Source organism: Brugia malayi (assembly GCF_000002995.4).
Source record: "Brugia malayi strain FR3 genome assembly, contig: Bm_v4_Chr4_scaffold_001, whole genome shotgun sequence".
Lineage (NCBI taxonomy): Eukaryota > Metazoa > Nematoda > Chromadorea > Rhabditida > Onchocercidae > Brugia > Brugia malayi.
In genome coordinates, this window is record NW_025062478.1 from 6157638 (window position 1) to 6173377 (window position 15740).

General features: G+C 32.2%; 2 protein-coding genes across 3 annotated transcripts; one reads left to right on the plus strand and one right to left on the minus strand.

The window, feature by feature from the left end:
- Positions 1 to 8503: 8503 nt before the first annotated feature.
- Bma-fib-1 (Fibrillarin, putative) lies at positions 8504 to 11071 on the minus strand (the record flags this gene model as incomplete). Of its 2 annotated transcripts, XM_001902461.2 has the most annotated exons (8): positions 8504 to 8674; positions 9400 to 9512; positions 9625 to 9757; positions 9845 to 10113; positions 10319 to 10425; positions 10611 to 10728; positions 10840 to 10935; positions 11029 to 11071. In XM_001902461.2, 8 exons carry the CDS (start codon positions 11069 to 11071, stop codon positions 8504 to 8506), a joined length of 1050 nt encoding a protein of 349 aa, XP_001902496.1. The 2 variants fall into 2 exon arrangements, with proteins under 2 accessions (XP_001902496.1, XP_042937765.1); XM_043081831.1 differs by lacking the exons at positions 10840 to 10935; positions 11029 to 11071 and having other exon boundaries at positions 10611 to 10693.
- Positions 11072 to 11878: 807 nt separating this feature from the next.
- On the plus strand, positions 11879 to 15632 carry Bm1342 (Uncharacterized protein; the record flags this gene model as incomplete). The annotated part of the gene is made up of 10 exons (XM_043081832.1): positions 11879 to 12023; positions 12257 to 12312; positions 12467 to 12611; positions 12827 to 12905; positions 13207 to 13412; positions 13656 to 13845; positions 14199 to 14387; positions 14643 to 14773; positions 14964 to 15036; positions 15500 to 15632. The coding sequence occupies 10 exons, from the start codon at positions 11879 to 11881 to the stop codon at positions 15630 to 15632; spliced, it is 1347 nt and encodes a 448-aa protein (XP_042937766.1).
- Positions 15633 to 15740: the final 108 nt, after the last annotated feature.

Sequence of the window (15740 nt, forward strand, 5' to 3'; positions counted from 1 at the left end):
ATATCATTTTAGCTGGTTATTTGATACATATTACCTAGAGGAATAATTACCGGAACAGGCAAGGAAAAGAACGGAAACTATTTGGTGATGACATTATAGCAATAGAGCGCAATGTTTACTGCCACAGGCAATTGTGCACCCAAAAGGTTATTTCTAGACTTAATGGATTGGCTAGCTGTTAGGAAAACAAATTCGTAAAAGTATAAAAATAATCGTAGTGTATAATCGACTGAAAGAAGAAAGAAAAAAAAGTAAGGCATGATGGGAATTGAAGCTTTCTTTCAACGATTACGGTGAAAACAAGGAGGGGACACGATGAGATGATAAACGGAATTGCATATGAATGAAAAAACGACGGAAATATTCACATACAGCTGACGAACTTAGTAAATTGGCATTGTAACAGGGATTGAATTGGATTGGATGAGTAGCGCAGAAGACTGAATTAACGAGAGAGAGGGAGAGAGAGAAGAAGAAGAAGGGAATTTTTGAATTATCGCTCGAATTAGGTGTGAAAACAACAAAAAACTGACCACTTATTGCAAAAAGTCTGAAATGCAACTATTTCAGTTTACATCCAATGATCAGTTCCTTAATTTGCTTAATCAATCAATCACCAGCCAGAATAAAAAAGCAATTACCGAGATATTCTTGTTTCTCCCTCATTAATACTGGTTATCTAACATTAATAACGAAAAGATATTATCCTGAACCGGAAAAATAATTAAATTAAAAGATGGGATATAAGTGATTGATAGATGAATAAGAAAAGGAAAGACAGAGTGCTTCTATCATCATCAGCAGATCCCTAAATACGGTCGATGCTGTCAAAACGTTCTGGAATTAATTATAAGTATTATTTGCAGTGAAAGTATGTCAGGTGTACCTGTCATTGTAATTAAGAAAATGAATATAATATTACATCTTCTTGTCACTACTATTTACCAAAAAAAGAATGTTGTATTTGTGAAGGGTACAAAGTGTAGAATTTCGAATAAAGAAACTTTATTCAAATTTTGAAAAATCCACCAGCAACAATTCCAATATAGAATTAATGGTTTTGAACTTAGCATTACACTCACTCGTCACTTAGAGAGAAATCATTTATTCAATGGTTGAATATTTTACAGTGAATCATTACTTTATGATGAAAAGAAGTTGCAACTTGGCAACTTGGGAAGTATAGTAATTAGACAATTTGATTTTACTCAAAAAAGTTTTCGAAGAAATTTGTTGAGAGGTAATTAAGAAAAACAGCTATTTTATAGCTCCCAAGCCAATCATGGTAGACTGCACTTCTATTGCAATTCACTCATTCACACTGCATTATCGAAATTAAATATTTCAGACTATAATTATCAATAAATGGAAGCGAAAGTTCCTAAAAAACACAAAATAAACTTTTAAAAACGAGAAATTAAATAAAAGTTTTTAGTTTTCAAAACATAGCTCTCCGGATTTATAATGAAATAAGAGAAAAAGGCAACGAAGCAGAAGAGCAAACACTTTAAAGCACTGATATTCTTTCTTGCTAAAATTGTTCTCATTAACCTTTCAGATTTGGATGATATTTACTTTATCAGTCAATCAATCAATCAATCCATTTTCTCATTATTTATTGGATTTAAATGGACATTTATTTTTATTAATGGATATAAATTAGATACAAACTGCTGAAAAAAGAATAACAAAAAAGAATATATTTAGGAAATATTGATTTTTTCATGTAGCAAATATGTATTCATTCATTACAAAAGTTAATGTTTCGCACAAGAAATTTAAATATCAATAAAAATTAGAAACTTGAGAAAATCTTCGGAGGAATTATGATGATGAAATGTTAGACAATTAGGAAGCAAAGAAAAAATTCTCTGAAACTCATAATTTTTCCGTCTTTTTGCTGATTTATCTCATTTTTCCTCATCATCGTCATTGTTTTTAAGTTTGCTTATTACCTATTCGTTTATTTTTCATTAGCAGAAGTGTTAAAAGTTTTTCTTCACCTTTGTAATATGTGACATATATGTGAATTGTTCTGTGTGTATATGAAATGTTCAAGTAAGAAATTCAACGCAACGAATCTATTTAAAGATTTCACTTTAATATTGTAATTTAACATACAAATAAGTTAATTCTTTTTTGGTAGTAGAATAACAAGATGTAATTAACTTATAATCACAAAAATCATAACTAAGTTGATCATCATTTATCAGCTTTGAAAAAAAGGAATTAACTTTATTATTTACTCATAAATTTTGCTCATTGTTTTTGTTTCTTCTTTATATTAACCTATCTTTTATAAATTTAGCATTTTGAAATAAGGATATTTCATGAAGCAAATCTTTTAGCTACTTATATTGCAATTCTTGCAGCAAGTTAATCAAATTTTAATTTCAATGTTGGAAAGGGCAATTTGTACAAGCGTGAAGGCCATATGACGTGCCCGATGTTTATGATTGACCTTACTACCAATTGACCAATAAAAAGACGATTTTGGCAGTATTCTAGGCAAATTTTAGTTTCAGGTGTCTGATGTTTTAGAAGAGTGAAAAAGAAGTGAATTAAATCATCATGGTGTCAGCTTAAGAAATGCAAAATAAGGCGTAAAATTTAGAGAGTCGATATTTCATTAGTAATAAATAACTGAGTGATTTTTTCTTATTTTTTTAAAGTTGAAAAAACCATGGATATCAAAAATTTAATAATTCTTTAGACTTTTATTTCTTTTTTCATGAAAATTTTGCTTTTAGCCCAAGTAATACATTTAAAAAAATTTAGTTTGAGAAACGTAAGGTAACAAGGCGGTCATGCTTGATATTCACTCAAGCCTTTCGTAAAAACCTGCAATAAAAGCGGTTTAATTCGGATATTTTGAATTAGATCTCAATATACAAACTTTATAATTTAGATAATGCTAAGGAAAGCATGCAAACTTGCAAGATAGAAAATCGCCGAAATTCAAAATTATGAGGAGATTATGAACCTAGAAACATCTCCACACTTTTTAGCTTAAGTTTTTCTAAAACTAAGCTATTAAAAGATAGTTTTAATAAAAAACGGCTTTTTCATAATTTTCCTGGCATAACAGTAAATTTTGCCAGTTTAATCTTAACATGCAATGCGCATTTCATCTTGAATTCCTCAATTTTCAGCTTAGCACAACCTCTCAAAGCACAAATAAACAATTTAAGAATCTTGAATCTCCTAATGCATTACGTATGCTGATTAATCGAATTATTATGAAAAGAATATTTATTAACAAAAGGAGCTCAAATTTAAATATTAGCTAAATGAGGCGACGTTTCCAATTCTTGATAAATTACTTCCAAGCAGAGGACAGTCGTGGTCAAATGTACATTTGATACTAACTTTCAGCAGCATCTAATACAAACATCATCCAAAACTAACATAGTGAAATTGCGTTTGTCTTTAACAATTTATTACTTTTGAATAGGGTTCTCAAATTCTGGAATATAAAGATTTGCTGGACAGGAAAATATTAATATCATCGTTATCGACTTTTGACATGTAAAAGAATGGAAATTGTGCGAGAATGGGTGAAGCAGAAAAATAAAGCTTTAGGAATGTGAAAATGAGTTAAATTTATCAAAATATCTTCCTTTTTTTTTATCTTCCTTTAAAAAGATCGAGCTGACATATCGACCATAAAAGTATAACGGTTAAATGAAGATATCGATCAAATGATTCCAAATGAAAAATGCTTCAAAGCTATGAATTCTTTCAAAATTTAAATTTGTTTTACAGAAATTGTTGAATGGCCAAATTACATTTTGCAAGAATTCATTTGCAAAACAACTTTAAAAAAAATTTTATATATTCAGCGACACAAAATCAAATCATGCAAATTTCTTTGAATAATTGATTAGAAAAATTCATCCGTTTCTGATGTCATCGTCGGATTTTCAAAAAATGAATTTCTCTAGTCAAGAAGATTGATTTAAACTGATTGGAAATAGAAATAGTTTGCAGCAAATTTTTTGCAAAAAAAATTAACAAATCTAACAGTTCTATTTTTAAATTCTAAAAAGGTGAATAGTACTTTTTTTTTTTCTGATTTCCTTAATATTTCTTTTTGTCCTTTCTTCTTTACGCATGATAGTATCTTTTTTTTTGTTTGTATCGGTAAAATCAGGAATTAAGTTTCCAATTTTTTGTTAGAATTTTATAATTCTAAGACGCTATTACTTCATGAAATTATTTGTAACTGTAGTTGGCATACGTAGTCTTTTAGCACCAAATACATTCCCCGAATTTTATATTGATCCGGATATTCTTTCAACCTTTCCGATGCAATTGTGAGTTAAAGAGTATTTGAGATGATTTAATGGAAATTAATGGAATATTCCAAAAGAGACAAGCAAAAAGTTCGTGTAAATGATAATTTTATTGCTGCTTTCTCGATTAGCCACAGTGAATTAAAACAAGTCTCAGTGTTTTGTAAGAAATAAGCACATTATGTTATTTTACTTTTGAAGTAGACTGATAAGTGTTTCAACTGGAAGTAAGGCGGAAAAGGAGCAATTACATGGATTATATGTTTCAAATGAAATCGATTATGAGATAGAGGAAGGGAGGATCAGTATAAAGAAAAAAAGCAGTTTTTACATAATTGAGAAAAACCAAAAATAATATGAGACATGCCGGGATCTCCCGACATGCCGTCAAGAAGAAATTCATTTTTATCCCTGGAATTCTTTCTCACGTTGCTATTTGTTCAAATGGAATTGAATTTGCGTTTTTTTTTTCGCAAAGTCTAATTCAATTTCACATAACTCTGTCCCAAAAAGCCAAGAAAAACAACGGTAGGCCTTTTGGTGAACTAAGAAAAAAGGAAAAGTGTAGGTGTAAATAGATAGTGAAGTAAAAAAATACTATTTTCACATCACCGAACCAACTGTTCCCTATTTCATTTGTTCCTTTGCTTCTTTCCCTTCCACTTTTTGACACCAGAAGAATTAATGAGTTTTCATTTCTATTTCCAACTGAAAAAAGAGAGGTGACAAGAAGGTGACAAAAAAGAAAAGAAAAAGTTATGTCTCAGCTATGCTTCCATTGATTAACGAATTAATTAGACTTCTTCAGAAAATAATGGAGAATTTTAATAATAGAAAAAGAATTCCATTCACTACGCACAAACTATTTGGTTAAAACATAAATTACAGCTTGCTAAATACTGCATAGATTTAGGTTCCAGTTCAGCAGATCAATTTTTAAGTTCACCTTCTTTTTATTTTTATTTGGATAGACCTAAGGTCTTTTTCGATGTTTCAGTGAATGAAAGCTCATTAAGATTAATTTTGAAACAATAGTTTTATGTCACCTGTTCTCACTATTAGACTATCACTTTAATCTAAATAATTTATTACATTAAAAGAATTACACGATACTCGTTTCTTTGTAATAGCCAGCGATACGAAGGATAAAATCGAGGATAAAACTAAAAAACAAAAGAAGAAAAAATGAACAAAATAACTTTCACTTGTTTTGAGGGGCACAATTCGTTCTTAAGCACTAATCGTGCAGTTTGAATATGCAACGATCGTCTCAGCTTCAGCAGAATGCTTACAATAGTATAAACTACTGACAATCACTGACAATCGGTCGTAACGCATTGCAAGAATGACACTTACATTGCGAAGTATAAAATCTTATAATTTATTGCCATAAGATCAAAAAAGTGAAAATTAATAGTTCAGTCCAAGATAAAAATCTTCGTTTATCAAAAAACGATGGAAAAAAAAGAAAAATCGAACAATAAAAAGGAATTTATAAATTTTCTAGCTAGCTCATGACTTCGTTTCTTCAGTCTCATCTGCGAATTTTTTAAATTTCTGCTGAATGAAGTGAAAATCTAGTTTGAGATATTTTGAAAACTAAATTATTAAACTAAGACAATAAAGTTAATGAAGAAATTCAAAAATCTTCATGTTTTCCATCATGAATGTCACTACTTAGAAAGAAGTGAAGTACAAATATCCGTTAAAAGTAAGAAATTTCTGAAGAGTTATAATATAGTGCGTATAAGATTCTAATCCAACAATTCCTTCCCAAAAATTAGAAGACTATTGACGCCCATAAAGGACGAGAATTTCGCTTTGATGATACAAACTTGCTTCAACGCATTGAAAGGAATTCCAAACTATCATTATATCGAAGCGAAAGTAATCACATGAATGATGGTATTTATCATTTTTCTAATACTTCATGATTCGAGAATAAGAGATTAAGCTAGCATATGAAAATTAGATTCACATCGAAAGACCAATTTAAATCTTAAAAGAAACAAGTAGAGAGTTTAATACCAAATTGAATAAAGAGTGCATTCAAATTATGCTCACACACTTAAATGGTGCAATGACAAGAAGCATTTCTACCAATTCGCAACGAAAATAGAGCACAGTAATTTCAAAATACAATCAGTTATCTCCTACTCCTTTTCTTCCTCACTCAATCTTTTTCATCAGTGAGTAGATACAGTGTATTTATATCTACAGCACTTTGTCTTTTTTTCCTTCTCTGTTTCAAGATTTCAGAAGCTATCGGTGACATAACCATCACCACACTTCCTCTCGCGTATGTTAGAAACTTACTTAATTTTGCGTATTCTTCTGTATTTTCGCAAGTGATGAATGAATTCAAGATTTTAGTGCGCAAAAAAAGCAAATTAATTGAATCGTCAGGGAAGCAATTAAAACTTTTACACGATTTTTTATTTAAAAAGAATTTGAATATTCTAAAAAGATTGAATGCAAAATTCTTTAAAAATTTGAAATAAAAAATTATTTCAATTCATCAAATAAAGATCTGTTGTAGATAAATCACTAAAAGTTTCATCTCCCCAGGGAAAGGTTCAAAAATAATCATTCATCTTCACTAACCTTTCCTACTCACTGTTATCACTACAAAATACATCGACCATTGAGTCGTTAAGCATTAATTATTGAACATCATCTGAATTATTAATTATTGAACATAGCAGTCACTTTTAAAACTCTCTGCATCCAGCAATAACTCCTCAGCTGTCAGTTAAACGTACTATCTTAGTACTATGTTATTTGATAAAACTTCGCAAAATATTATTCTAAATCACTAAAAAAATCTTTACCACATTATATTCATTGTAAAACGAAGTGGGACGCGCAAATTTCTTACTCCTCTTATCTCGATTAATTATATCAAAAAAATTTAACATTTATAGCATCCATAGATTTGCTCTAGAAATTTAAAATTATCCTTCCTCTACTTCCATTTCCAAAATACTTCACAAAATTTTTTATGAAAATTAGATTTCGCATAATTTTGACTGATTTAAATCTTTCATACATCCGATTCCCTCTCATTTTCCCCACCCAAAATTGATAACAATCAAATTGTATTCACCACGCTTCTCTAAGAAATGATAGCTATCATTAAAAAACGCAGATTTGAAAACAAAATCAAGACTGGATGAAAATCACAAACAAATCTTACTTTTTCCCTGAATACAATAAGATCGATTTGATAAAAATGGAAAGCACGACCTGGAATGTATTGTAAATATGCTTCCATTACTATGACAGTCTTATTTTATAAATGACTTTCAAAACATATAAGTTAACTTAAATAATAAAAAAAAAAAGCTTGGAGTGTTCAGGGCCAGGTATCTTGTTAACAAGGTCGGCTTAATAAGACGTAGCGGTATTATAAATCAATATCGCTACGCTGCATGTTTGTTCAAAAAATGTTATCTCTTCTTACTTTTTTAAAAAATTAGCTTTGAAAAACAAAAATGAACGACCGGCAGTTATCACATCAAAATGAATTAGAACTTCAAGAGCTTTAATGAGGGGAATAATTTCACTTGGTTGAGGTCGGAAAAGGTACGAAGAGCCTTCGTTGCTAGGAGTTTTAATGACTATCTACCATCACGCATCATTATAAATCTAGTTTTGTGGAGATGATGCTGGACGACACCTAATCAATCCCATTGTTGTTCTAATTGGCACAATGAGCTTAGGTTAACAATATGGAAGAATCCTACAGATTACTGATTCAAATAATTTGGCTAAATCTGATTGTCTGATTACCGGTTGAAATCTTGCAACTACTTGCAAAATCTAATCCTTCAGCAACGGATACTGTAGCGAAAAGTGGAAGCGAAACTTCACATGCTGTTTTTATGCCATTTTGTGGTCGATTTGAAGAGAGAGCTTTATCAACTTAATCATTAAGTAAAATAAATATTCAAAATCTTTCCGTATGTAACAACATCTGGAATAAACTTTCAAAGTTTATCCTGAGGTTACGAACCAAAAAAATGATTTTACCCACTTAAATAATCATTTTTATTTCACTCAATTTTATAAAAAGTGGAACAGAGAAAAAAGTGAGTGGTTATTTTATAGTTTCTTATCCATTAAAAAAACTTCAAATCCAGTGGATGAGGAATGAAATTGAGAAAAAAGCTTTTATGTGCAACATGAAGGAATACATAAATTTCTTATTAGCTTTGTTTCTTCTTCAACGGACGGTACTCAGCGACCACAACCGCATGATCCCTTTCATATGGTTCCAGCGTCACTTGCTCACGTGGCTTAAACTTTTCCTCCTTTAGTTTATTCACTTCACCAGCAAACACTGCTTCCGGTGCTGCCGTCGAATCAATGCAATTCGCCTAAATAAAAATTACAAGCAAGTCATAAAACATACCTAATATATATAGAACTGTCGTTAAATGACCAATTCACTTTCTTAACAAGAAAAAAGGAAAAATTCCTAGATTAGCAACAGCTGAAAAATCTAGTGTCCAGAAAAAGAAAGTGATCGCTACTCGGCTGTTTGTCCCGTCCTTCGGCTCTATCACTTTGTTTATATATGACAAAAAATACTCAGTTCTTAAGAGGAATTGTACACTTTTATGGCTCTTTCATAGTTGAATACATACCCAATTTTTATTTTCCCAACTATTTCACACCCGTCATGCCAGTATCATTGGGAGCTAAAATTTAACCTAAAAGCGTTTGGGAAATCTTAATATTTCTAGAAAATTGACTTCACTTGCTGATAGTAGTCTCAACTGTTATGCACATAGTAGCAATCATATGTTTGGTCAAATGAGTTGATGATCCTAAGTTCGTTTATGATCTCCCACCATTTTATAAATGATGGATGAGTTAAACACAAAAATAAATATATAGTGTAAGACATACAAACATTACATGTATGTAAAATGTGCTTTGCAACGCTAATTATAGCTGTTTCACATGAGGCATATGCAAATGTTCAAATTGGCTTTTCAGGGTGTCATCAACTTTTAAAATGCAATGGGTTTGTAAGAGGATTTAGACAGATAGACCAGAAAGGACAAATGAATTACTACAAGCAAAAAAGTAAACGAACCTTAATCGAGATTACAACATGACCGCCATTTTTCAAGAAATGGTGGGCATTTATAGCAACAATTCTGGCTTGATCAGGCTGCGCTACATCAGAAAATATCGTATCCACCACTCCTACAAAGCATTATTTGATCATTAAAACCAACATCCCAATTTGAATTCCTTTAGTTTTCTAAGGGAATTAAAATATGTAAAAATATATAACATCTATATAATAGTTACATACCGACAAGCATCCTGTATTTTTGAGGATGACGAGCATCGTCTACAATGGGAATGATATTTGGTCTCTTTTTTGCTATATTCAACAGATCTCGACCAGATCTATGAGAAAATTCCACGGCATAAACCAAACCATCCTAGAAAAGTATTTTGGTAAATTTTGAAATTAAATTCATGGATACAGCGGCGATTATGCTTAAAAATAATTGTGATCTGTAACTTACTGGACCAACGATATCAGAGCAGTGAGATACAGTAGTGCCCGATGCAGCACCCAAATACAGAAGCTTTGATCCCGGTTTGATATGTATATCATCCAAACCACCAAGTATTGAAGCTGCCAATTTTGATCGGAAAGGATTCCAAACCCGATATTCAACCTTTTCCTTATCATCATTTTCAATGGACACTCTTTTTTCACCGTACACTGATTCACCAGTAACTAAGTTCCGAGTACCCAATGCATCCTCTTTGCCTTTGATGATAAAAACACCTGAATTTGAAAAAGTACAGAAAATTGAATATGGTAATTCTAAAAGGAGCAGTACCTTGATGAAAAAATAAAAAATTAAATAATAGAGAACACTGTAAATTAATAAAGAATGAAAATGATTAAATTTGGCATTACACGAATATTTTAGCTAGTGAAACGTTTGTTTTATACAAAACGATGGAAGCAAAGTACAAATGACACTAACCTTCATGTCGGTGTGGCTCGATGATAACCTTTCTGCCACCCCGCATTCCTCCACCTCGTCCTCCACCTCGAGGACTTGCACGACCACGCGGTGATCGTCCTCTTCCACTACAAATGAACAAATGATGAAGTTAGCATTCACTTTATTTAAAGTCAGTTTAGAAGTTGTTGTTAACAATAGCAAAGCTTACAAACTGATCAGAAAAAGAAAAATTTTACATTTTATCTGTTATCAGTAGCTTATGTTTGTCAAGAATACAGCCGCCAAAAAATTTTTAGGAAAGCAAACAAACCCTCCGCGAACATCTGCTCCATTCATACCACGAAAGCCTCTTCCACCACCGCCACCACTTCTCCTGTCACCAAAACTTCCCATTCCAACACTGTTTTTGTCACCAAAACCACCTCGACCTGGAAGTTTATAATGTCTTCACACAACACGCTGTTGCAATCACTTTCATGTTCTGATATATATGCAAATAATCAGAGTGATCTTGATTGCAGAAAAAAGAAAGTAATCACCACTTCCTCCTCGGGGTGACCCACGAAATCCACCACCTCTTGATAACCCTCGAAAACCACCACCACCTCTCGGGGAACCTCGAAAGCCAACTCCATCTGAAAAATACTAACAAAGTAGTCATCAATATTAAACGAAAATCAGGGAGATCAAAGCTCGAGTGGAATGTTCAGTAAATGCGCAAAACTTACTGGTACTGGCGCCTCCTCTCGGTACATGAGCTGGATATCCCATTGTATAGTCTTTCTGAAATTAAAGTAACTTGGAGAATATTTTCGACTTAAAAACAAGTAAACGACAGTAACAATGGAGAATATCACACACATAAAACATCTCGCAGATAGAAACTATATAACAGGACGAGATGTCAATCTTTGAGTACTCACCGAAAACGAAGACAGAAAGACGAAAGGCTGGTGGAAATAAAATGAGCATTGTTGTCGGACGACACACGAGTCAAGGAATGCGGTCTACGTTCACGATGAGATGGATAAAAGAGGCAGTTCCCTGGTTCGTCCCCTGGTACCTGAGACACCAATACAGCACAGCACACGCAACTTATTCCCGGAAGTAAAACATCCAGAAAACCCGTGCGAGTATGAAGAGCAAACAGGAAAATGGACAATAGCTGGAAACCCACGCACTGCCACACGAATTTTGCCTTTCTCAGCCTAAACTTCCCACACAGACGTCGTATTTCATAATGTGTTAATTTAACGATGATGGGATGGTTCGCCACTAGATGAGAAGGAATTCCGAGACTTCTCGCACTCTCTCATCAAATGTAGTGTATTTCTATATTACTCTTGTTCTTTATCGTCTCCTGTCAGATAACAATCACTTAATTGCTACCTCTTCTTAGTCTACAACAGCACGTGTTCTCTTATAAATTCTTTTAATCTCTGTTGCATCCTGGTTACAATATAATTTTTATTCGTAATTGATTGTCTTCTGAAGAGTGTTTTGAGCAGGTTGATATGTTGCAGGTGTTGTTGGATAGGGAATTTGTAGTGAAGATTGGGAGGTGTTGTGGTGGCGAGGATGAGTTCTGATGAAGGATGTCGTCCTCTTCGCGGGAAAGTGCTATTACCAGCGAGTGGTGTACTAACTGAAGATGGCATTCCTTTCTATCATTTGATACGGTATGCGCTGAAACCGATTCATTTACAACGAGTTAAGCAGTGTGGTTCGTTTTCATACTTTTCCTTCACGTATTTCACTTCATGGCTAAAGGCGAAGAAAATGTTTAAGTGGGAAATTGACGCATTTATTGACTTTACTCACAATACTTATTCATTTGCAAGTCAAAAATGTCGATGATGATATACTCATATTTTACACAGTTCACATCCAAAATGGATTTTACGACATTTCTTCCGCCAATTAGTGATGTGTTGAAATTTCAAGTATTTATTTAAGGGATCGAACTGAAAATTGGGCAGTTTTCAAATGAAGAAAATAATCTACTTGAAAGGGTTTGATTTATTTCTTAACATTTTCTAAAAAGCCATATCTGATTCGTCCCTCCTCATCTATTTGTAATTGCGATTCTGGTATGCTAGGAATTCTTTATCATTTGTTTGGAAAAGTTCCTTATATTTAAATATATAAAGTGTTCGATTTTTTTAGAACTGGGAGAGATATGCAGCAGCAAATAATGTCGATTGCAGTCGAGCTTATGAATTTGCAGGCGGTTATAGTAGAGAAATGGATGCGGATGAACGGACCAATCTATTAGTCTTTCAGAACAAAACTAATTTTGTCCCGGCAATGTGTAAGTAGTTTTCACATGTTGATGGAAAGAAAAAGTGTTGTGTTATCTTTTTATGTTTCAATTAAAATATTTTATTAGCTCAATGATGTTACAATAGAGAATTTTTTCCATCAAAAAACTGTAAATCACTGCAGCTTTAATATTATTCGTACTGTTTAGTTTTAACAGATGTAATTTTTTTTAAGTTGTCATTTTCAATCGTAATCGTTTCTTAGGTGAAGGACTCAATGATCGGACAGGACGACAGGTGATTAGCAGAATGTTGATTATGTACCATCCGGGTGAAAAAAACAGGTGCCATTATGTTTTTATTTACTGATTTGTTTTTTTTTTTTTCAAATGTTTGCAGATCCTATATTAGTGCTTTTGAAAGTAAACAAAAAGTAGTTTTAAGAAAAAAAGTAAAAAACTTTGAGAGCAAAAAAGAGATGCTGAATGATTTTTTTTTTCATGATGAAAAAATTAAAGTGGTATGGTTATGGATCAAATTTTTTCATAGAATAGATTTAAGAATTTCCTTAATCTATTTCTATGAACCTATTTTTAAAAATTACACATTGGTTTTCTTAAAGGATCATTTGTTTTTCATGTAAAGGCTAGAATGGAACAATGAACTAGAGGAACAATTTGAGAAGTTGTATGCTGAAGGTTGCTCATCCCGGGCTATAAGTATTCGTTTGCAGCGATCCAAGGCCGAAATAGATTATCGAATTAATTTATTGAGAAGGAGAACGGAAAAACCATGTGATTTTGACGACTATGATACTGAATTGACTGATAGTGCTCGACAAGTTCTTTATGGTATTACATTTTTGATTTTTTTACATATTTTTATAGTGTTATTATTCATATTTCTTGATTATTAAGACAGGATTGCCTATGTACTGCTTATATACCGTTTTTTTTTTTTTCCTTTTTTCTCTTAGATCGTTTATAAATAGTTACATTTGCAAATTTCACGCTTGATATTTCTTCAAGCTCACAGTCACTTTTTTTTTCTTTTAATTGTTATCGGAAAGAAACAGCATTTTAATTTTTTTGAAGGTTTTGTAACCAAATGGTTGCTTCCTAGAAATTGTCCTTCCGAATTAGAAGAAATGTTGCCAGAAAAAGAAACATGGAATGTGGCTGATTTTGCTTTACTGCAGGATCAGGAAAAGGCTATTTCGTATTTGCCCTGGCTTTCACTTACTTGGAAAATGTTACGTCCTGTTCCTGTGATCAAAAAATTGTGGTATCAGTTTTTATTTTTATATAAATATTGTATGATGCTACCTCTTTTAAAAAGCATTTTTTTTTTTAAAATAAAGATCAAGTTTTTTTCTTTCATATTGTACTTATATACAAACGTTTGCCATCTAAATACTAGGTTTTTACCTTCAACCATGTTTTTTGCTAGCCTTATCATTTTAGTAATCGCTATGTAAGTCATTGTGATATGCAAGCGAAAATTGCCTAATTCATGACAATATGACTGATCTTGAAGCACTGTATCGTGATTTTCTGTGTATCACTATTAGTGAGGCTGTTAATGAAGGCCAGTATTCGGAATTCTGAATTTTCAAGAAACAAATACTTTTATCGTAGGTTGAAAGAGGTCGATAGATTACGTGCAACATGTGAAAGATTTAATGGCGATACAGAAAAGGCTACAGATGCTTGCATGCCAAAACTTCCTCTAATAAGTGTTGGCGAATATAGACGTGCTCTAAGTTTGTTTCTGGAACAAAAACCAATGTTCCCAAGTCGTATTGATATTGAACAGTTACAAAGGAGGTAAGACCTTCAGTTGTTTTTAGTGCTTTGATGTGACGGCAATATTAGTTACCGGTTACGAACAATGACCCATATTTGATTTTAGACGCGATTTGTTATTCTTTATATAATTAATTTCGATTTCTTCGGTTATAAATCTCAATCGCTAGTCAGTTTTTGTAATTTGATTCCATGTTTGGGAACATGAGTAGCAGTAGAGGTCTGTATATGCTAGTACTACTTTCGTATTTAAAATCTAAGAAATTTAAATTCCAGAATCGAGGAGGAAAATTTAGTCGGATATTGCACAAATGGTTTAATTGAAGGTGAATTTCTGAAAAGAATGTTGTGCGGTCATATTGTTAATTTTAGACATGCCACAAGGACAATGAATTTCAACTGTGTTGGTAAGCTCTTTTAAACGAAATTATTCTCTGAAAATTTTTCTACAAAGTTGGAGGAAATTATTAGATACTTATTAGCTTCTTCAAAAACTGTAATGTTTCGGAATTAAATGTTGTATAACTTTCTTAACTTATTAGTAAGTGTAAAATTGAATACCTACCAACAGAAACATTTCGCCTGCACAATTTTCAGATTGGATTACCGTTCTGATCGAGTATCTGACGCATTTGGATGGAAGCCTCAGGAAGTGGCACTATAGTATGAAGTATGTAAGAGAACTTATTTCACAAAAATTGGAAAAAAAACATGAAAATGTTCTAATTAGCAGTAATGATACTATGAACGCTGATGAGAATAATTCACTTTCTTATTCAGCAGCATTTAACAGGGCTCATAAATATGAACAAAAAAACTGCATATCATATATTAGTGATCTAGAAGTACACAACACAAATAGTCAAAAACTTGTAACAAATAAGGGATCTACTGCCTCTGATTTTTATACTGAATACTTCACCGAAAAATTAAGAAATCTTATCGAGTCTCGAATTATATTGTTTGATGAACAACAGCAACGAAATTTTGCGAAAAAATTAAGGAAGATAATGAAGAAGGATGAGAAATTAGAAGCATTGCGAGGATTGATTGAGAAAATGATTTCCATCCTGGAAGATGAGCAAAAAATGAATTTGATCAGAAAACACGAAAAGATCATAAGAAGATTCCAGAAAATGCAGGGAGCGAGAAGTACGCAAAGTGACGTTCACTGTGATTTTAATGAAGCGGAAATGCCTAATAAAATTTGCAATGGAAAAGATGAGACAAGAAACTATAGCTATTCTGAAGGAGTTGCTGGAATGATCCAAGAGACAAAGATGTTATATTCTGATATTGGTTTTAATATGAGTGGTTCATTGGAAAAGGATGAAGCAAATAGTAAAGGAGAATCAAGACGACGGAAATAGGAAT